General features: G+C 52.1%; 1 protein-coding gene across 4 annotated transcripts; it reads right to left on the bottom strand.

Moving 5' to 3' along the window:
• Positions 1-23: 23 nt before the first annotated feature.
• On the bottom strand, positions 24-21,857 carry LOC106484958 (ADAMTS-like protein 2). 4 transcript variants are annotated; one of them, XM_067300597.1, is made up of 18 exons: positions 21,664-21,857; positions 16,348-16,485; positions 14,124-14,199; positions 13,516-13,618; positions 12,350-12,495; positions 11,507-11,630; positions 10,150-10,230; positions 9,554-9,729; positions 8,833-9,262; positions 7,701-8,121; positions 6,740-6,846; positions 5,596-5,725; positions 4,837-5,050; positions 4,274-4,429; positions 3,666-3,836; positions 1,540-1,716; positions 734-878; positions 24-613 (listed from the first exon to the last, which is right to left on the bottom strand). In XM_067300597.1, the coding sequence occupies exons 1-18, from the start codon at positions 21,855-21,857 to the stop codon at positions 495-497; spliced, it is 3,108 nt and encodes a 1,035-aa protein (XP_067156698.1). In that variant the 3' UTR covers positions 24-494. The 4 variants fall into 4 exon arrangements, with proteins under 4 accessions (XP_067156698.1, XP_067156699.1, XP_013798707.2 ...); XM_067300598.1 differs by having other exon boundaries at positions 16,348-16,490; positions 21,664-21,776; XM_013943253.2 differs by lacking the exon at positions 21,664-21,857 and adding an exon at positions 20,600-20,677 and having other exon boundaries at positions 16,348-16,490.
• Between the last annotated feature and the right edge of the window lie 877 nt (positions 21,858-22,734).

Below are 22,734 nucleotides of genomic sequence, written 5' to 3' on the forward strand. Positions count from 1 at the left end.
GGTGCATGCAGCCCAAAAACGAATGCTTTTACAGTTTAGCTCTTTATTGTGACACAGAATTTTTTGGTGTGTTTTGGATATTGACCTTGTAGTAGAAAAATCTGCAGAGCAGAGCAGAGTGGCTGCTGCTACCATCTGGGCTCTGCTGCAGGCTGGCCTCTGTGCCTCACCACCTTCCCCTGTTGTGGGCCTAGTTGGGGCTGCCATGTGAATTACCAGAGCACTGAGGAAGAGCTCTTCAGAGATGACTGACAGCAGGGACAGGCCTTCCCAACTCACTTCTCAGTAGCTTTGTAGGAACTGGTGGTTTGTCTCAAGTAAAATCCTCTCAGTGGAGAGGGGACGGTGATGACTAAGTCCTAAAATCCTTCCTCGCTAAGCAGGCTGGTCTACAGGGACTGGCTCCATAGCCAAGCGGGGTGGCTTCATGTGATAAAGTCTGGTTCCGGGGGCTCTTGCCCTGAGTTTGGAAGGAAAGTACAGCCTGACAGCAGTCAGGGTGACTTGGTCCGACACGACCGGCAGCAAGCCTTCCTGTAGTACCAGTGAGAGCACAGCTTCACCTTCAGCACCAGCACGCAGTTGGCCGTCGCTTTGTCTTCACAGTCTTCCTCTGGGGGACAGAAGCACCCACAGAAAGCGTTAGAGCAGAGACATGCTTCCCCCAGCTGAGAGGGGGATGGAGCAAAGGGCTCCCAAGGGCTCCTCTCTCTCCTGGCCCTCCCAGCCTTACCTGGTGCCTCTGTGGGGCATGGCTGGAGTTGGCAGCTCTGCCTGGCTTCTGGTTTGGAAGTGGGGTCACAGCCCTGACCCAGCACCTCCCCTTGGTAACACTTTACCTCACGCAGTCGCACACCAGCCCCACAAGTCTTGCTGCACTGTTGGGATCAAGAGAGGAAAGGGATTGAGAGAGGCACTTTCTTTCTTTCCTACAGGTCCCAAGTGTTTCCTTTCAGTCAGGCCTCCCAGTCTCCTGCTTTGGTGACTGTTCCTGAGGAGGACACACTGGTCTCAAACCCACACTTCCCTCTCATTGCTGGAAGAGAGCCAGTCTGAGCTGGGGGTCAGGCAGGGTGACAAAAGAGTTTGCTTTCGCTTCTTTAATGCAACTTAGAATGGTTTTTGCTTTGGACACTGATGCTGTGACTGAAGATGGACAAAACAGCTGCTGTGAGCCAGCCGCAGTGTCCCCTGTCCCCTGATTCCCTAAACACTTTAGCAATTAAAATGAAGGGAAAGCAGGGGAGGAGGACAGAACATGGACTCCTAGCAGAGGGAGGGGACAGGGTTGTATCGGCTGCAGCATGGTCATCGTCTTGCCTGAGGCAATAATCTACACGCTCTAAGGTTTTCTTCAGCTAGTATGTACCAGTCTCTCCATCGGCTGTCTGGACTGCAAAAGAGCAGGGCTCATGGGCCTGTCCAGTCCTAATGTAGCACACAGAAGGATTGGGCAGTACAAATCCTCAGCGCTCCAAGCAGTTCATGCTCCATCAGCCTAGATTATGAGGCCACCTCTCTCTGCATCCCAAGCCCTACCTGAGACCAGGAGGTAGTGAACCATGTTGAACAGGGTCTCTTGAAACAGGCAGCTTGCTCCTCAGGCTTCTGAAAGGCCTCACAGCGCTTCTCAGGGTACTCCCTGTACATGCCGTTCTCCAGGCCTGCACACAAGACAACCCGAGTCTTCATTCCTCGCCCACAGGTGGCATCACACTGAGAAAGAGAACATAATGGCCAGGTAATGAATGATGCTTCTCAGCTGCAGAGCATCAGGTTGCAGATAAGACACCATCTTGTTCAAAAGCAAGTCACTTAGTGCTTGTGCTAACACCAGTGGAGCTGGTGCTTCTCAGGTCACAGGAGCGATGGGTGTCTGCAAAGGAGCTGAATTTCTTGGAGAGTTGGGACAGGAGCTGGTATTAGTGTTTAGCCAGCGCTGGGGCTGTCAAATTCAGCTTGGCTAGCCTGAAAGTAGCTACCACAAGGGACCTGAGCAGCCAAAGCAAGACTACAAGAGTTCTTTCTGTCTTATTTCATATACATGGTCTTTGAGGACATGGATGTAAGTCAGGTACACAGTAATGTATTTGTGCAGCAACTGTGGTTGACATCTGGGTGCAATGACAAGCTTTGCTTGGGGCCAAGGGGACCAAACTGGTGCACTGCAGGTTACTTGCATGAACATGTACTGCTCAGCCCAAAGCTGTACTTGCCTAGGTGGGAGGGCTTGGTGTCTTAGGACAATGCTAGGAGAAGCATGCAGGCAGCAGGAGGGAAGATCTGAGTCTAGCTTTGCTCTGCTCCCTGATGGCCGTTGCTGGTTTGAGATTTCACTGCTTTGTGCCCTTCTCCATCAAGCTGGGCTAGCATAGCCGCAGAGGGAGGAAGCTGGTTTGCATCCCCCCTTAGTCACCCTGTGAATGGCTCATCAAGAGCTAATCAACCACCTGGGAGAATATGGCAAAGGCAAAGAAGCTAGCATGCACCAGGATGAGGAGCTCAGCTGGCCTTTCAGAGTTCAGGCAGAGTTTAATAGCCTAGCAACAGCTGAAAAACTGCACTGCAGAACAGTGAGTGACCCACACCACAGACCAGGGCAAGAAGGGGTTATGGGACTGCCATGGGTCCACAGATTTAATCAGTTTGTGCTAGTTACCAGCGCTGGAGGGAGACTCAGCTGAATGCTGTCAGCAGGTAAGAAGGGGTAGCAAAAGTAGAGCAGGGTTTTACTACAGATGGAGGGAATGGGGCTTTGCTGTTTCACTGGTTCCTTAGAAAGCTAGCACCCTTCCTCCTTAGTGATTTATGAATTCCTATTTTGCTCGGGTCTTTATAAGGCAAAGTCCAAATCTAACAAATGTATCAGCATGCTCCTTCTGGAGATTTGGACCGGCTTGTAACTGGCACAATCCTGCAAGGCCTTGAGCAAAAGAGGGGGAGTAGGGCAGCAGAGAACCATCACTCACCCACATGTGGGGGGGGGCAGATGGGCCATGCTCACTGGGCTATGAGACCTGAGACAAACAAATGCTCACAGGCTGGATGTCTTTTCCAGGGCAGGGACCTGGGCTGTGGTTCAGGCTTATCTCCAGCTCTTACTTATCAGAGATGAGGTTGGTTTTGTTGCAGCTTTCTGTTTAGTGGTGGGACCAAAATCTCGGGGCCATCGGTGTAGGTTTTGGTTGAAGAGCTCTGCTGTGGTGTCTGTAACTGCCGGGTCCTTGCTGGGAGTCAGGAGTGGGAGAGGAGGATGGTTTCCTCGGGACATTGCTGCCCTCCAATGGAGGTCCCAGGGAAGGCAGCAAGTGCCACAGACTTTGGGGTGGCCTACAGGGTACAGGGACAAGCAAGAGTATCACTCCTTCCCCCTCTCTGGAAGGAGGCAGGATGAGCGCGTGAATCTGCAGTTGGAGGTCACAGGGTACAGCCCTGCTCTGCCAAGGAAGCTGGGTGCCCACCACCTCCTATGGGATGTGGGGTGGAAAGAGACCCCCGATTCAGCAGAGGCAGCAGTGACTACACCACCCGCTCCTGCTCTCTCTCTCTGGGAGCCCAGGTAAAACAGGCTGCGTGTCTTGCCCCTCTCTGTTGAGGGAGGCAGATACTGAAGACGGATGCTCGGGGGAGGAGGGCTGAGGCCATGGGGCTGTGCCTGGCTTTACCTGGTCCCACTCCTGCTCCACCCAGTGCGCAGGGCAGTTCTTGTCACCACACGGATGGACGGCCAGGGGCTTGGCAGCTGGGTCGCACTGTGAGTCAGAAATCACCTTGCCCTCCAGGTTGCGACACGCGATGAAGCGGCTCATGCGTCCCTCACCACACGAACCTGAGCACTTGGAGGAATAAAGGGCATTTAGACACAGCAGGAAGCAGGCAGGAGGAGAGGAGGGGTCAGTGGTTGCCAGAAGACTTGAATTTGAAGTCTAGCTCTGCTACTGGGGTTGTGGCACTCGATCCCAGCAGTTTGTAGAGGCATGTCAGGTCAGCGGTTTCCATCTGAGTCCCTTGTCTCCAGGTGCCAAGAGCTTCCCAGATTTTTCGAATGGATTTGTATTTGCTCACCTCACAGCTGACCAAAATTCACAGCGTGTGGACAGGCAGAGGCAAAACTGCAGAGCAACATGGTTTCTCTAGCTCAGCCTCTGCCAGACGAAAGCTGAAGGAGAGCAGCAATGTGCCTGCCCCATCTGCTCCAGAGCTGATACCTCCCTCCTGCCTGCCTTGTGTCACCTGCATCTGGGGCAAGGACAGGCAGCCCCTCTGCACTCACCGGGCCCCAGTCCGAGGCGATCCAGCGGCGGTCACAGGGTGGGCCTGTGCACACCTTCTCGCTGCTGGGCTTTCGGGACTCGTCACAGAGGGGTGCTTCTACTGAGCAGCGCACCTCCCTCTTCATCGTCCCCTGTGTGCCACACCGGGCTGAACACTGCAAAGGCCACACAGAGTCAGAAACAGAGCAAGGGGGATGAGCAAAGAACAGAAAACGCAAGGTGCAAATGCCTCCTTCCATTTTGCTTCTGCTGCACTAGCAGAGAGAAGAAGGACCTGAGCAGGCAAAGAGAAAGGTGGGTCTGTCTCTATCTCTGCAGCTTACTTTCTTTGGGTCCTAGCACTCCAATGCTCCGAGATGCTGAGGCCTGGACTGCTATATAGAGTCCTTGGGCAGTTCTCCTGCCCCAGGCCCAAACAGGTCATGGGAAGTCAATGGAAGGGATTTATTTGAAGATGTGGGTTTTATCTTCTCTCTGTCTCCAGGCCACAGTTTCTCCATCTACCCTCAGTTGAATTCCCCTGGCTGCTTAACTCTGGGATCAAAGACCCTTTGCTGCCTACCTCAGACCATTCGGAGAGCTCCCACTGGGGCCCACAGGCCGTGTTCTTGCAGGCTTTCCTCTCCATGGGCCTGGCCAGCCCAGCTGACTCGCAGAGGTCATCATAAACAGAGCTGTCAAAGCCTGGAGCCAGCATCTTCCAGCAGCGCACGGTTCGGTACTGATAGCCCTCTCCACAGGTCCTGGAGCATTCACTCCACCGGCTGGTCTCCCATCTCCTCAAGCAGTCCCCAGGAGAGAAAGCACAAAGCAAAACCCAGGTAAGGGGGCCCTGGGACACAGGGTGGCTGGGGTACGTCTGCAGGCTTGGGACTCCCTGCCACAGTAACTGCTGGTACCAATCTGCTCCTCATGCATGCATCTGTGTTAAGGAGGTCTGGTCCTGAGAGCTGACTTTGCCCTTAGCAGGTAATGCCAACGCAGTAAATTCCTTCCCTCTTTTTGTTTATGTGGGGATACATGGGTTTAGGTGTTTAAGCATACCTTTCAGTCCAGAAATGGCTGTATATTTTGAGCAGAAAATGATGATTACAAAGATATGTTGTCCCCATGGACAGCTGATTGCTCAGGTTGTGATGGGCTCTACTAGTTTATTCAACCAGTGCTCCCCACTGTGAGTCACTGGGGTGACCCACAGCTCCTAGAGCAAGATAGGCCTGTTAGCGATGGGGTCATGCCAGCCCCACCTTTGCTTCTTCCCTCTATACATCAGTGTCCAGCAGATGGGATGTGCGACTGGGGCTCAGTCACTTCCACTCACCTGGACTGGCAATCTCTCCCTGTGCAAAACTCGTGAGTAGGTTCTGGTCGCATTAGGGCATCGCAGTATGTTTCATCCACTTCCACTCCATCATATCGGACGCACATTGCATAGGAGGCACTGATACCTGCTGGATAATCAAGAACTTCTCTTGGTCAGGCTCCATCAGATCCAAAAGCCTCCTCCCACCATGATTAGATTATTGGAGAGTGCTCACTGCATCTGAACTTCCACCTGCCATTTTCAAAATACCAGTATTCTCTCCTTCAGCAGCCAAAAAGGACCTCACATGATCAGTCTCCTAGGAGAGGCACGAACTGATAAAAGGCTAAAGACAAAAATCAGCCAGATGCTATAGACAGGTTTCTTCTCTCCTCAGACTCCTCTTAGAGCTGTCATTCTGCCTTCCCATCCTGGGAAGGAAAATAGATGCCAACCTCAAAAGCATGGAAATTCAGGCTGGCACCATTGCAAAAGTCAGTCACTTCAGGATGCCATTTTCAGACCAATAGAACTTGAAAATGTCCTGTTTTTCCACAAAAACACATCTGCCCTCTCCAGTTACCATATATGGAGGGAAGCAAATGGCAAAGAAGTTGGAGGCCAGTATGTGGATTCAAACTACAGGAGGTCACTTGTTCAGACCAATGAATTTTATTCAGCAAATCATTGCCAGTAGGAGTTAAGCTTGGCTTGTGTCACATCCAGACACAGACTAAGCTTTCATCGTGCTCACTATTCGTCATTTTCAAGCAGGTCTGATACTAGTGGAAGACGTGAATGAGACCTGGAGAACAGACTCACTGTTAAAGGACTATAGTACTATTCAGAGCTTTGGGTCCTGACTGTGATTGGACAAGATTAGTTTCTTTGCCATTACCATTTACTGCAATTGCAAATGTGGGTACTAGATGTGACAGCTTTTCTCATATGGATGTCTCCCCAGTGGAAACCAGCCTTGAAAATAAGCACCAGGTCTTCAAAGCTATTTAGATTCCTATCTTTAAGAAACTGTCCCTTTGTGATTTTGCAGAAGACAGGAACAGACTCAGTGTTGTAAGCATTTTGGAGGCTCCAGATCTTAGCTGAACTAGAAGTGAGGACTTCCTAGGGAAGGGCTGTGAAGCCCTAATGCCAAACCTACCTGATGTGCACGTGGAGCTGCAAGGGGCATAAGCTGAGACCTTCCATCGATACATGTCAGCCAAGCTGATATCGTCATGGCCCACGGGGCTCACATCAAACTCATTGCTGTGGAGAAAGGAGAAGTATGAAGTATCTACTACAGGACACCAAATGCAAGCAGAATTAATTTTCTCTTGACGTTCTTTGAAGACAGGGGAATGAACCCAGTGGTTCTGCTCTCCATCCCCATCTCCCCCACCTTGGGCAAGATAGATCACTGACAAACAGAGAGTGTAAATCCCTGATCTGCCTCCTGAATTCAACCAGCGAGGCTATGACTGGCCATGGGTCAACATCCCTCTGAGAGGATGCAGTTTTTAGTGAGACTTGTAGACATTGCACTTGGAACACGTGGGAGCCCTCAGCCTCTGTTCATATGATCGCTTTGAAAGGTATCACATTAGATTCAAAAGGGGTGCCCAAGCAAGACCCCTCTTAATATTGCATAATGCAGTAGGGAAAGCTCACATGTGGCTTGCCAGAGATGTTTAAAGTTGGTCCTCAGTTTCCTGTCAGAGACTTATTGAAGTTAGAGAGGTATGTGCATGTGCATGCAGAGGAATGGGACAGAATGGGGCAGGATGTGAGGGCAGGGGTGTGTACGTGACATGCTATAGATTCCTGGCCATCTCTACAATCATGTTAATGTTGGCCTCACAGATCCTTCAAAACCCAATTATGTGGATCCCTAAGAAGGAGGGGGGCCAGCAAATATGCTTTGGGAGCTCTGTGTCAGGCCAGGAGTTGTGCAAATTAATCTTCAGTGGACACACCATTGGTGAAGCATCTACAACAGCTGCCATGGAGAGACACTGGAAAACAGGGACATCAAGGAGAGCAGCGAGACTACCAGAGGATTGGCTCGACCTTCCCTCCCCAGCTAACCATGCTCCTGTTTTGCCCTGGATATCAAGTGCCACCTTTCAGTGCCAGGGGCTTGCAGAGGCTCTGCCTGGCTGATGTCCGCGGTAGTGCTGGCACCTAGCAGAGGGCTCTCCACAGACGCCATCAAGCTGTAGTTAGCTGCTTCCCCCTGACTCCCAGTGAATGTCTCCACCTTCAAGTCCTCCAGCAAGTTCTTACGGGCCGGTGCTTTGTGAAGGCCCTGTGGCCACTGGGCAGGCAGCTCGCTCCATAGCCCTGCTGTGGAGTTCCTCCGGGCCAGCCTTGCAGCCAGGTGCTGCAGCTCCCTACAGAAGGCAGTGTTGTGTGGGTCCCGGTGACACAGCCGCCTGAAGAGACGAAGCCTGGAGGATGCTACGCGGCTGTTCTCTGAGAGCTCGGGTCTCCTCATGCTGTAGGGTATGGCCGTGCTGATGGAAATCTGATTGAATCTGAGGGCTAGAGGAAAAACATGGGGATGCTTATGAGGGTAAAATATCCTCTACCTTGAGTGTATTAAGGAGACTGAGGGCCAAATAGGTCTTCAACCACCTTGGATGGCTTACACTTTAGCATGTGGTTTAGTGATACCTAATAAGGCAAAAAACATTGAGTGTTTGGACTCAGGATCATAAGTTGCTATCAGGGCCCTAAGTGCACCAATAAGCCTCACCTGGGATCCTCACACACACTCTCTGCCCATGACCCAGGAACTCCACTTAAGCTCAGGCCTGGGCCTTTAGTCCTGGCATGAGCTATGTTATTGGTGTACTTTTCTCCCAGTCCTGTTCCTGATTTGTCTGGGTTTCCCAGATTGACCTCAGACTTTTCGCCTTGCTTTTGCCTAATGATCACTGGACTGTTGCTAGGATCTGTTGCTGTCACCACCCTGCCCTGCTCACCAGGCTCAGGTGCTGTAGGATTGCACCTTTCTGGAGAGGGCACTGCCTGGCCTGCATTGTGGCTGCCCTCAGCTTCCCTTTCCTCAGGGAGCAACTGGCCCCTGCTGCTCCCTGACAGTCTCCGCCCATGCCGTTAATCATCTTTTCCTACTGTCTGCCCTGATCGGAAAGCCACCCTAGATTTCAAGAAGATGAGAGCTGAATGTTGTGGGATGTCCACTTTCAATGGGTGAAGACTTGGGAGTCAAGGAAAAACAAAGCAACCAACCCAACTCTGTTTCTCCATCAATTGCTGCTGCCTCCTCCTCTTCTTCCTCTCTTGCTGTGTTTGCACGGTAGACCTGTCTTATCTGGAAGTCATACTTCTCCTTCTTCTCTCCACCTTGTTCCCAGCCCCAGTCCTGAGGCTGACTGGTAGAGTTAGTCTGGAAGAAATCCTGGTGGCTGAAGCCTAAATCTTCATGCCCTTCTCCTAGAGGAAGCTGTTCACTGGTGTCATCTGGTGACAGGGAGAGCCATGTGGCATTGAAGTCCTGGGCAGCTCGGGAGCTTGCAGGAATGGGTTGGTTCTGGCTGGTCTCTGGTAGGTGATGATAGAGAGGTGCGTCAACAGTAGGGGCTGCAGTTTGGAGAGCTGGTGTTCGTGGCACAGTGTAGTCATAAGTTATGTGCGGCATTTTCCCATTAAAGTTATAGTACTGGAGGCAACAGGGAAAGAAAACGAAATCCTTTTTATTTTAAGGACGTATATTTCACAGAGATCTCTTTTAATCACATCCACTTTGTGATGGATGTTGGGGAGAAAGCATTCTCGTAAACCCAAGAGGAAACCCCCTCAAGACAATATCTGGCTTCCTCAGCTGCCTCCACGCTCAGGCTTGACTTGGGAACTAGATTAATATTCCCTTTGTCTGAGGGAGGCTCACAATTCTGGGAGCTCTAAAATGGACACACAAGACAGGAAAGCCTAAAACTAGCTCCCCACATACCATGGCATTCAGAGACTGGTTGGTGGGCCCATGAGCTATGATATACTCCAGCCCATCCGAGTTCAGGCTCGAGGGCCGCCGGTACTTGAAGATCGTGCCAGCTACCCTGAAGTTCTGGGGGTTGTCAATGGCGGAGTTGCCGTTGAAGAAGAAATGCCCGGATTCATCTGCAAGTGCTTCAAAGAGAGAGAAAAGGGACAAATGTGACACTCCACGCAGAGCAGCGGGACTGCAATGGCACTGAGGAGAGCAGACAGTTCATCACCAGGAAAAGCCCTCCAGAAAACAAAGAACTGCAGGCCCTTCAGCGTTCATCTTCCATGCCTGGTCAGATCAGTGGCATCCAATGCCTGGTGCTTTCACTTTCCTCTCCAACAAGAGTCTTCATGGCAGGAACTGCTCATAGCGAGCTTGGTTTCCAAATTCTTGAGATGTGATAGCCTTGGTTTTTGGAGAGATGAAGTGCCCCTATGTTGCCCTGGAAATGCTTGTTGATCCAGCTCTCCCACAGCACAGATGAGTGTGAGCAGAGCCCTCCTCCCACCTCCCAGGCAGCTGAACTTGGATCTCCATGTCCATCCCTCTCCTCTGCTTACCCAGGATGTTTTCTGTTTTCCTGCGCTCAATGATGAGGATATCTGTGGCGCCAGCAGGGATGTTGGTGATGAACACGTAACCTGAGAAACAGGAACAGAAAAGAGGGTCAGAAAACCATGAGGACAGAATAAAAAGTTCTAGGTAACCAAAGCAGTTCATGAGATAAGTGTGCATGTAGCAAGGCAGTGCTGCCCTCCAAGGGCAGGATGCTAATAGTGTACATGCATGTTGTGCCAGGTCACGAGTTCTAATCCTAGCTCTCCTCTGAAGTCTTTTTACATATCACTATTATAGGTCTCTAAGGCTCAGTCCGAGCACTGCTAGGGGAAGGGACAGGAAGGAATTGAACAAGTATAATAGATTAGCTTTAGGTGTGTTAATAAATGTACTCTCATGCTCCTTCTGCCAAGAGCACAGAAAAAGCTTACCACTGACCAAGACTGATGCTGAACATTGGAGGGAAAAGAGTGTCTGGAGGGACTGGAGGGAAAAGGAGGTCTCCTCAGTTCCTGACTCAATAGAGTTTATCTCAAGAGGAGCATAAAAATTGGCCTTCAAAGGGAGAGGAAATAAGAAGGCTCTTAAACTTGCATGGTTTGCCAGCTTGTCTTTCCTATTAGGAAGTCAGGTCTCGCCCATTCTGTAAGACTTTTGAGGACTGGAACGAGAGGCCAAGGATTGTATCGGTACTGCTAGAGGGGTTAGCACCATTACTCCCGCTATAGAAAGCGGCCCGAGTGCTTCTCTGGTCTAGTGTCTGTAGAGAGCGAGGTAGACTAGTGGAACAACAACATGAAATGATGTTCCAGAACATCCCAAAACCACAGTTAATTAATTACTAATGAGCATGGCCACACCACAATCTATTCCTTTTGTGGGTGGAGGAATGGACCATGAGGTTGCAAGAGACTGTCCCTCAGCTGTGCCAGCTATAGGGCTGGGGAAAGGAGGAGACCAAGTGCAGGAGTTGAAATAAATGATGTGACCCTCAACACAGGAGCTTAAGCTTCCAATGAACTCATAGCACAAATAAAAGAAGATTCATTGACCTGTTCACATCATCTGATGTGGGCAAGATGCCCAAATCAATAAGAACAAATAGATCCCCAGCTGCTTCCTATCATAAAGAGGTGAAGGTAAACCTTGCCAACCTAATACATAGCACATCAAACCACCGTCCTCTGATGATTAAGCTGAAAGGACAAAATACAGACATTTTAGCAGGGGTGGCATTCTTCAGTTCTTTCCACCAAGCAGCTGGGAAACTCCTACCCAGGTTCAGACCAGTCACCCTTGATGTTAGCTGGTGGTAAGAAGCAGCAGGTGAAGTCTCTGGACTGCGGTAGCAGGGAGTACCTATCTGTGAGATTCCCTTTCGGAAGCTGCCCGAGACACGGTGGCAAGTGCTGCCGTCCCCTCCACACACCCTGCATCTGTCCATCGTCCGGGGCGAATACAGGCTCCCATCGCACCCAACTGGCTGCAAAGAATAAAAAAAAGAGAGGGTTTCCTGGGGCCACCTCATCTCTACAGGTCAGGGTCTTCTCAAGGAAATGCTACCATGTTCTTTATGAGAGGCTCTAGGTCTGGATGTAGGGTAGCTTGGAGAGGAATGATGAGCAAATGAATCCAGTCACTGCAGAAATTCACCTGCGTAACTTGTGACTGTCTACCTTGTGCTCTTGAACATGGCCAGGGGCTTGTGTGTAGAGGTGAATGGAATAAGAATTAGGGAAGCTGTTTTGGTTCCTTCTGTCTCTACCTTTTGGGCAATCCTTCTCACTGAAACACTGACATACAACATCACCCCCCAGGAGATGCTGCAACAAAGGCAGGCGTATCTGAGGTTGTAAGGCTCCTCTCTACATAACACTGTATACACCCATCTTCCATCCTTGCAATATGAGGGAAAAATCAGATGAAAGATTTTTGCAATGTTGGATGACTATGAAAACAAACCTGGGATTCTAGTCTTCTCTGTGCTGGGAGGAAAGTGCTGTCACACAGTGGGAATGTGTGGATGTATCTAATGTCCTCTGCGTGAGCCTCTGTGCTCTGTTCTAGTCCATAGGTATGTGTAATTACTCCATGGCAGGCCTCAGTTTCACTTCCCTGCTGGGGCCCTCGGCCTTGTGATGATCAGGAGTTCCAGCCATGTGCTTATGCTCCCAACTCCCGCACTTCCTTCCAGGGCCTCACCTCACACTTCCCATTGATGCAGACCCCTTGATAGGTTCTGTCCTTGCAGGAGGTACCATCCTGTGCCTGGGCCATCAGCTGCCTCTCTCCACTCTGGGTGGTGCATTGGAGGTCACATGGTTTGTTGGAGATACTGGTGTAGTCATCTGAAGGAACAAAGACAGAAAATCACCAGGCAGGTCAAAGTGATCAGAGATGGGCAGCAAGGAAGGGGACTTTCCTCTTATCTACATTGCTGATTTGATGTCCTCTGGGAGGTTCTTGCTTCCAAAGAGGAGACCCCAAGGCTACAGATCTTGTGGTGGTAAAGGGGTCATGGTATGAGGCTGCAGCTGGGGACCATGCCTAGCAGAAGGGAAGAAGCAGAAGTTTGCCTTGGTGGCAAACCCTCTCCTTGCCACAGCCTCTCCCCTACGCATTGCCGTTCCCTGTGCCAGACGTGTGGCTCCACATCAGTGGATCCCAGGTTGTGCATAAATACACGAGAGCAAGCAAAACCTGTGAGAGAGCTGACAGCTGTGTGAGGCTGTGGCCAGCTACATCCCATCCAACTGAGCAACTTAACCTAGAGGTGTAGATGTTCTGTGTCCCCTCTGCAGTTAATGGAAGGAGTGAAACAGGCAGGTCTGGCAAGAAAGTCAGATCTCAGGTGAACTGAATCTGGGCCTCAGGAGCCATGTGGCAACCCAGGTGAAGTAATTTGGTGGTCTCTGTCTCCTCTGTGCAGGAAATGGTTGTGCCTCCTGTTCAGAATAACCCACCACCAAACCTATGGGAAGGCATGGTGGGTGACAGAGGCAGCCAAGCTGGGAGAAGGCATGAAGAGAGTGAACACACACTCTGCCAAGACGATTGCTGGGTAGCCAAGACAGCTCAAGAGAAGCCTGCGCCCTGTCTGCACACTGGTGCTTGCTCAGGTAGGATCCAAAGCAGGAGCAGATGTGGTGAGGGAGGAGGCCTGGCTGGGTGGAGTGGCTCTGTGAAGAGACAGGGAATGATCCCTTCAAAGCATGGAGCATAGGGAAACTTCCAAACCAGCCAGTAGGGCCCATCTCTTGTCCCCTGTGACCTTCCCCTCTCCCGTCCTGTGTTTGAGACGATCCTGAGGGTGCTTTCTCACCCTGATCCCCTGCCCCTGTCTTTGTATGGAGGCTGTGGAGACCCACCTGGATAAAGGGGCATCCAGTGGTAGTAGCGTTTCCCAAAGGCTTTGGCATTGAAACTGGAGCACTGCTGTTGTTTGAAGCTTGCCGTGTTGGCTGGGCAGGGCTGTGGAGGGAATAAACATGATCAAAAGCTCCCTATGGCATAGCTACGCTTGTGACAACTGCTTGTCCCAACTGCATTCTTGGAGGATGCAGATGTCCTGTCCACCCTGGAAGAGGGCAATCAGTGTTGGTCTTTGAGGTGCTGCAATAGCCAGCAGCTAGTAGGCAGCAAGGCCAGGCTTCCATCTCTAAGGGCCCCTCAGACAGCTGTTTATTTAAATCCTGCAAAAATTACTTGCAGGGAAGAAAAAAGCATATTAGAAGAACTTCTCCCAACAAAACATGTTTTTATATCCTTTTGCCACCTTTCACAGAGAGTAGAACCTGTTTCCCATGTGTTTAAAGGCACACCGGCAACTGCCCCAGGAGTGGACTACACCCTTTGTCAGCACTCTTCTGACAGACCAGTCGCATCCTGAGTGCAGGTGCTCTTGCAGCTCCAAGTGTGGCACCCTGAGTTCCACATGTCCCGGTGAGGACCCGGCAGCGCTGGAAGTGGTTCTCACCTGCTGCTGGCAGAGCTGGTAGTGCTTGGCTTGGCCAACACACATGGTGCTGTTTGTTCCCTGGGGCATCTGGAGCCTGCAAAGCAGAGAGAGCGAGCAGTAATGAGTTGGAGGATTGTGAAGTACTAAGACACTGAGGATGATAGAGAAGTCAGGCCTGACGTAATCGGGTGAAGCAAGGCAGGCATTTTATCAGCACAAAGCTTTCTGGATCTGGATTAGCCATTTCCTGTGAAACACATTTTCAGTGCTTTTGGGTGGACTTTGATTTTAGGTTACTCTTGCTTTGGGGCAGGTTGGGCATAAGGGGAGCATCTGCAGTATCACTATGCTGTCTCCTTTCACCTCTGAGCTCCAGAAGGGTTGATGTGACAAAAGGTCAATTGATACTGATGATCCACCATTCCCATGGAAGCACCCATGATTTGCAGTGACCAGTGATTTCAGGACTCACCAGGCAGTAGGCAGAGAGATGGCACCTCTCATGGGGACTGGCTACCTCAAAAAATTAGCAGGAAAGGCTTTGTGCTGATGATGGACCAAAGCCCATCAAGTTTCTCAACACCTGATGCTTTAGCTCAAGGCCATCAGAAGTTGTCTGGGGATGCAGGAGTCCTTGGCTGATGCAAAGGCTAAAAAATTCTTGAAAGCTGAGAAGATGTGGGGAGAATTGCTGAGACTACAGATTAAGGCAATGTGCTCTCTGTAAAGGTCAGCAGCAGACAATGGGTTAATAGTACTGGAAACTTAGGGTGCGCTGTGTAAAGAAGCACCATGTAGACATATTTAAGCTGAACTGGTCAGGGGTAGTGCAGCTATTCCTCAGAGCAGTACTTTACACAGTGTAGACAAAGCCTAACTTTGCACCATAAGGTTTCAAAATTGCCATCCCTTTCAGCTGAAGAAGAGGCTGCCTGCAGACTCAGGCAGAAATTGCTTCATTGGGCATGCTTGGCTCACACATAAGCTGCTTTCCTTAAGCTACAGAAACCTTTTGGCTGGGTTTTATTTATTTATTTATTTATTTTTAAATTCAGGCTTAAATTCTGGAGTAAGACTCCACAGCAAAGCCCTTCCCTGTCCAGGTTGGGGGGTCATGGATAGAGTAGAAGCCGAACTGGGAGGAGATCTCTCTTCTTGAGGCAGGCAAAGAGCAGAAAGGCTGCTCTGGTAGGGTAGGGGCACGGGAAAGCCCCAGGCTCCTTCCCGGCTGCTGTTTCCCATAATGGCCATGCATGCTGGGGAGGAGGAGCAGGGTCGGAGACGTCGGCAAGCCTCGTTAATGGTGAGGCTGCGTCCAGGCGGACAGTACCTCCGCACATCCGGACCCTCATTATGCTGCCAGCCAGCCCACATAAAAGCAGTTTTCTTTTCTTCTGAAGGAAGGGGAGCGGGAGGGGGCCTGGTCTGAGCTGCCTCCGCTCAGGAGTGCACTCATGCAGAAAGGAAAGGAGCCGAGCAGCCCCCTGGGCTCCCTGGGGACGCCGGCTCTCATTAATGTCTCCGGAGCCTGGCGCAGCAGGATAGCCTGGTGCCCCCGCTGTGGCGAGGAGGGCTCGGTGGCGGGCCGACCCAGCAGGCAATGGTGGGAGCTTGGGCAGCTGAAGCTCCCCAGCTCTCCCCGCTCCCACAGACCTGCTCAGCAAACACCATGGCTGTGGTAGCTGAAGGGGACAAACAGAGATGTAGGTGACAAGGGGAGATGCTGTCAAGTGATGGAGTCAGATAAATGATAGGGAAAGAAACCTTGCAAGCTCTGCAGGCAATAAGGAGGGGAAATTGCTGAGACGGAGCTGAGCTGGCTGCTGCCAGGAGTAAATCAAGTCCCCAGAAGGTGTCTGGGAATATGCAGCCACATCCTAAGCACAGGAGCTGGTTACAAATCGGGGTCAGGCTGGGCAGAACAGCGGCAGTAAGTTGGGGTTTGTGAAGGAAAGCGGAGGTATAATAAAGCTCATCTCCTCCGGCCCAGAAGCCCTTCAAGTCTCCCACAGGCCCCACAAGGTGAGCAGCCCCTGCTCCCCATCAGATGAGCCAGGCTGAGGGACATGTTACAGGGCCTGCCCCACTCGCAGGGTGCTTCTCTCATGTCAACTGTCCCCACCGCAACCGCTCACCGCCTGTCCCACGGCAGCGGCCCCCGTCCTTGGGATCATGGGCGACCCTGTGAACCAGGCGGCAGCTCCTGCACCCAGGCCAGGGCAGCTCCCAGGATGCGACTCACCTCTGCCGCAAGCAGTGCCTCTCCCGAGACATCACACCTCCACCGCAGGACCGGGAGCAGGTGGACCAGGAGCTCCACTCTCCCCACCACTTGGTGACCTCTTCGTCCCAGGGGCCAGCTCCATCTGCTGCCTCACTACTGTCCTGACGGAAACAGAGGACGGTTGGCTGGAGAACCTGCCTCCCCCGGCCACCCCGCCTGCGAGGTGAACCTGCTGCCGTTATCCTGCTTTAGTTTCCTGCACACCCAGCCCAGAGACTACCGCGTGGGCAAACGCTTTGTTCCTGAAAGACAAATTTGGCAAAGCTGAGGTCTCCCTGCCCTAAAGCCATCACTGCAGCAGGTTGTTGTTGGCTGTGGCTCTCTATTTCCCACCAGGTAAGTGCTTCTATGTTTTAGCTAGATTTTTTTCATGGCAACATCTTCCTTTTTTATGTTTGATGGCCTAAAAGCTCCCAGAGATCTTTGCAGACTCACACATGGAGGAACTTGCTGGCTGTTTACTGAAATACAGCTGTGAATAGTGTTGAACACAGCCGTGAGTTTAGCACAGCACAGTGATTGGAGGTGATTTATCCAGCTGAAAATGCTGACAATGTTCTAGTATTAATAGAAGAAAATGAATAATTTCTGTGTGTGTAAAGTCTGTTATGTTAAAATAGGGGAGTACAGGGAAGTTATATCAATGTTACTGTTAGCAAAATGTGCTGGTTTGCCGCTATGGCTGGCAGTCCCTTTGTGAAGAGCAAATCTGCAAAACATAGTTGATAGATGTGAAAGAAAACTCAGCAAGGGTTGCTCATCGCTAAATGTGCTCAGTTCACTGTTTTGGTCGACTGTCTCTTGGCTTGATGCTCTTTTATGGTGTAATAAAATTGAAGCGTTATTCATCTTGTAGTCTAATCTCTCCTGCCTGCGAACTCATCGTTTCTACACCATCTGCCAACAGAACATCCTCTGGGCAGAGGGGATAATGATATTTGCATAAAAACAGCTGTAAGTTGTAACTTAGTATGGTTGAAGTGTGCAGAGTGCGTCTTCTTGGTGATAATGCCACAGACAGAGCATATTGAAAGTAATCTACTCTGTTGCAAAAAAGCACTATGTTACCTTATGATCTATCTTTTTAGTGATCACAGTAAAAACAATACAGCTTAAATTCTTAGCTGTACTTGGATGTTCTGGATGGAGCTGACTTGTCTGACAGAGACCAAACACTGTGGCTAGCAGCTAAGTTGATAGAGAGAAAAAGCAAATTAAAAAAAAAAAAAGTTTTCAAATATTCCTTTTTTGCTTTTGCCAAATGCTCATTTCAACCTCTGTCCTAGGAGAGTTTTTGCCTGACTGTGCTATCAGCCTATAAATGGAAATGATGACTATGTAGCTTTTGTAGTTACAAAGGGAAGAAATTAAAGGTCACTTATTGTAAGGTATTTTCAGTTAAAGTCTTTCCCTGACCCCTTCCACACTCCTCTATGATAAGCATCTCCAGGCCTGTGGAGGGAGAACCCTTCGCCACTGTCGGGAGGGAGAAGGACGGTGATTTATCTGGTGCTCGTGTGGAGAGCTCAGCATAGCTGGGGCAAGACCTCACATCTATAATCAAAGCTGGTGTCTTACCACCTGACTAAGTAGTCAAGAGCACCATGAGGCTCATGGATTGCCTAGAGGGAAGGCACGCGGACCAAAAGCAGTAGTATAGCATTTATGCAGCTCTAGCAGCAGTAATAAAAATCAGCGTAGCTGGGGCCTGCAAGAGAGCGCTGCTCCAGAGACCTTACAGTCCAACCAGGTGAGACAAGACAGAAGGGAAACCACAAAGGGGAGTGAAGTACCCCATCCTCCTGACCTAACCCTGGAGATGGAAAAGATTTTGTGTATTTGCAGGACAATCCACAGACCCTATTACTCTCAAGCGCAAGAGAGCTGCCGCTGCCTGGGGGAAGAGGGCTAACGAGACAAGAGCCGCCAGCCCCGCCGGCTGCCAAGGCACCAGGGTGCTCCAGGGTGCCTGGAGAGGGAGAAGGCACATTTTGTTCCCTGGCATTAGCTAAGGCGCAGCGCTGGAAAGCTGTTGGCTCCTGTTCAGGGTTACTGCTCTTGGTTGCTCTGCCTGGATGCAGGGAGGCTGAGCGTGCATCGGCAGGGTCGAGGTTTGGGGAAGAAACAGAGCAGGCTAGAAGCACCGGAGCAGAAAAAGGGCATAGGTCCGGTGTTTATACGGTGGCTCTGCCTAGGCTTGGATGAGGGCTCTGCCTAAAGGAGGTAAGAGGATTAGGTACTATTCCTTAGGCGAAGAGAAATATAAGGGCTGGAAATTACAAGAAAATAGACCACATTGCCGTTCAGCCAGGTGCTCTCTGCAAGAATCTCCCCTGAGGCACTTGTGGTTTGGCATGCGGTGATTACACAGCTGCAGTTCTTCCTCTCTGAGGCTAACCAAGTGCTGTCAGTGCCTCAACAGCTACACGGGCGGCCTGCAACCAAACAGGTGAGGGTCACCCTCCTGTCCCCCTCTTGGGACTAACCTCCTCGTGAGCAGAGCTTTAAAACCTGACCTGCTATAATTTAAGGATCAAAGCATGTAGTATAGCTTCTGTGGACTGGTGCAGAGGGGGCAGGGAGCACTGCAGTGGATTATGCATGCAACCCTCTTTCTAGCGCTCCTACACAGAGATGGAAAAGATAAGGGAGGGCAGGATGCTTCTCCAGGATAAAATATCTGTGGCTGTCGCTGGATTTGCCAATATCAACCACAGAAGCATCGGTCTCTATGCCAGCACCACTAAAAGCTTTTTCTGTCTAACCAACAACTCAGCAGCTGTTTCCCTTCTCTCCCCCCACCAAACAGGCTACCGAAACACAGCGCTTCAGCCCTGCAGAGCAGGGTGGGCTTGGACTGATGCACTACCAGTGCTCCAGGCAGGCTTGCTGAAGAGCTGAAAGTGGTAAAATAAATTCTCCAACGATTCCCTGCCATGCTCTGGATCAGCTGTAAGCTACACTGGCTTTCCCAGAAACCTGGAAATAACCGCAATTACTGTCATCGGCCTGGCCTTCCTTATTGATTATCGCTGTGCCTAATCTTCAGATTCGTAAGAGCCTGTGCCCCAGGAAAAAGCTGTCTAGGAAGAGAGACGACAAACGTCCCTATTTGGTTGTACTTATTAGAGAAACTTGGAGGGGGAATCTCTGCACTGCAGGTCCGACATCCCTTGAGGCCCCATCTACCACCGAAATGCAGAAGGAGTTGCTGTAGGCTGCTCCGCTCAGTGTTGTCAAAGCTTATAAGACTATTAAAAGTAGCAGCTGAAAACAAATTAAACTCTCCACAGCCCTTTTCTGACTGCATGTCCTCTACCAAAAATCTCCATGATCCCTTACTTAAGGGCTTCTCTCTACAGCAAACCACACTACTTACTGAAATATTAAATAGCTTTAGATGCCTTAATGCCTGGAATGGAGAAGAGATTCTCATCTTACACTCTTGGAAATGAATGACCATGTTTAGCCACCTGGTTTGGGTTCCCTGTGTCGTACTCTGATTAAAGCTGTGGTGACAGACTCTACCACAGCACTGAAAACACACTACCATTAGCAATTCTGCCCTATGTTTTACAAAAAGCTGATGTTTGGCTAAAGTTATTTCTCATTCTATCATTGTTTTATCGTATTTGGGTAGACTAGATGGTTTATATGAGAGATTCAATGTCGGATACAGCCACAAAACCAAATTTTGCTTAGAAAAATCAAGACAAGATATTTTAGAAGAAACCTCCCTTGATGGGGGGGACCCAGGAGATAAAATGAGCAATGCAGACTAATTTTTGCAAGATCAGGAAGAACACCAACCTGGGGGAAAATAAGCTTGCTAAAGATGGTGCTGTTGCAGCAGATAAGCAACAGAAATCTGGATGTATAATGAGGTGCAGAAGAGAAACAAGTTAGAAAGCCAGTGAACAGAAGCCAACTGAGAACTATGAAGTCCTCTTTCTAATCCTGCAGTGACATAAAGTTCACAGGCAACTGCTGCACTTCATTACAAAATACTTGATCCAAATAAGTCATTGCCTCCAAGTGGGATAACACGCTTATCCTGAGGCATGCAGGTAGAAAAGCTGGAAATCTGTGAAAGGAAAGAAGGGAGCGATATGTTGGGTATGAAAGAAGTATCTACACCACTGTTTTTTCAGAGGTGTTGAGTGTACTGAGCCTCGTTAGCTTCATACAGGGAGAAATTTGCCTGCCCTACCTAGGAATTTCTGTTACGTTCTTTGTACCGTCATGTTGTACATGGAAAACGGGGAGAATCGCTGGAAACCAAGGCCTGAGCACTGCGCTGATGAGCCGAACCTGCTCCTCTAGGCCTGAAGGAAGGATTTCGCTCCTCTTTAGCTCGGCCTGGCTCGCTCTGTCTAAAGCTTCTCTCTGCCTCAGCCCCGCAGCAAAGGGGCACGTAGAAGAGGCAACGAGCGTCTACGAAGATAAAACGCAGTGCAAACAAGGCATTTGAGCTTTAAAACGAAGGCAGCCCCAGAACAGGACACGCTGCCGCTCAAACCTGGGTCATCTGCGAGAAAGCCGCGGGGCCTGGCGTTCGCTGCGTTTAAGACGGCTCACGTTGAGATAGCCTCACCTCAGCGGCGGCTTTGCCTAAAAGACCCTCCTCTTCCTCTAGCAAGGCAGAGCCGCCTTCGCAGCGGGGCGCCCCGGCCGCTTCCCCCGGGGAAGGCGAGCGCGGAGCCCCGGCGAGCGCGGAGCCCCGAGGGCCGCGGCCCCCGGCCACCACGGAGGAGGCGCCGCCGGCCGGGCCTGCGGCAGGGGCAGGGGCAGGCAGTGGCGGGGGGCTCGCAGCCGCCGCGGAGCGAGTGTCGGGGGGAAGGGGAGCGCCCCGGCGAGGGGCCGGGCTGCCGGGTGGCGGAGGTCCCTCGTGGGGGCAGCGGGGGCTCGGGGTGCAGACACGTGCGCTGCGGCCAGGCCACGGGGGCTGCCCCCGGCCGCGCGAGGAGGAGGAGGAGGAGGAGGAGGAGGAGGAGGGGAGACGGGAGAGAGGGAGAAGCGTGCGTTTTCGGCCCAGAAGGGGCGCCGCCCCCCGGGGCAGCGTCTCCCCGTCAGCCGGGGAGGCCCGGGGGGACAGGACCCTCGCCGGCATGGGGGCGGCCTCCCTCGCCGCGCCGGGGTCGGGGTCGGGGCCGGGGCGGGCCGGGGGCCTCCGCGCGCCGCGGGGAGGCTCCGGGAGGCGGGGGCGGCCCTGCCCCGCGCGGCGCCGGTGGCGGGGGCACCGGCCGGGCTGGGCCGCGCCGCGCCGCCGCTTACCTTAGCGCCGAGGGGGGCGGCGGCGCCGAGGAGGAGGAGGCGGAGGAGGAGGAGGAGGCGGAGGCGGCGGCGGGGAGCGGCGGCCATGCCGCGCTGCTGCTGCCGCCGCGGAGGCGCGGAGGAGGCGGCGCGGCGGGAGCGGGAGCCGGAGCGGGAGCGGGAGCCGCCGCCGCCGCCGGGGCGCGAGCCGGCATGGCTGCCGAAATTAATGACTTTACAGCCTGCCGGGCGGCGGGAGAGGGCCGCGGCCGGCGGCGGCGGCGGCGCCGCGGGGGAGGCGAGGCGGGGGGAGGCGAGGCGAGGCGAGGCGAGGCGAGGCGAGGGCGGCGCCGCGCGCACAAAGGAGGGACATGGCGCGGCCGCCGCCCCGCGACGCGGCCCGGGCGCCGTGGGGCGCCGTGGTGCGAGATGCGCCCGGGCCGGGTCGAAATGCTGCCGGCAGGTTTAGGCCCTGAGCCGCCAAAACCAACCTTCCGTCTCCTAACTGCCCGTATCTGCCTCTCCCGATTTGCGTTTTTTCCCCTACCATCTTTATTTAACCACAAGGTAAAGTTGCCGCTTGGCCAGTTTCTGACTGGCTAGCCAGCGGGGAAAGCCCTGGCGTCGTGGTTACGGAGGCTGAGAGCTTAGAAGGATGCACGCAAGACGCTAGGCTGGCGTATAAAGATCTTCGGACGTCTCTCTTACTTGTGCATGTGCGTGTTTTCCTCCCTGCCCGCCAACACGCGTCTCCCACCGACCAAGCTGCTGGGGGGAGCCTCGGTCTTTCGTAGCAATCCTCCTCGCTGACTTCAGGGATGTGGCACTGGAGTTTTAGCCAGTCCCACTGGCAGAGCAGGTCCAGGGCATTAACTGGCTTGATCTGATGCCTGCTACAGTGTAGATGCCCCATCCATTGGGATGGCAGGATATGTTGTGGATGAACACAGACAATCTTGCTTTTCCCCGTAGGTCAAGTTTTGGCATGTTTTGGTGGACGTATGGGCATGTCCCATTCAGTCCCTCGGGGATGTGGTAGAGCCGGAGCTCTGCTGTCACTGAGAGAGATGAAGCAGGAAAACCAGACTGCAA

This window comes from Apteryx mantelli, chromosome 8 (genome assembly GCF_036417845.1).
Source record: "Apteryx mantelli isolate bAptMan1 chromosome 8, bAptMan1.hap1, whole genome shotgun sequence".
NCBI classification, from domain to species: Eukaryota; Metazoa; Chordata; class Aves; order Apterygiformes; family Apterygidae; genus Apteryx; species Apteryx mantelli.

Bases quoted from the DNA above. Each gene is read 5' to 3' on its own strand.
- LOC106484958 (XM_067300597.1), bottom strand. From the start codon at position 21,857: ATGCCGGCTCGCGCCCCGGCGGCGGCGGCGGCTCCCGCTCCCGCTCCG. The intron at 4,430-4,836 runs GTAGGCAGCAAA...TGGCCTTTGCAG, and splicing joins AGCTCTCCGAATGGTCTGAG to TGTTCAGCCCGGTGTGGCAC. The intron at 3,837-4,273 runs GTGAGTGCAGAG...TATTCCTCCAAG, and splicing joins TCGCCTCGGACTGGGGCCCG to TGCTCAGGTTCGTGTGGTGA.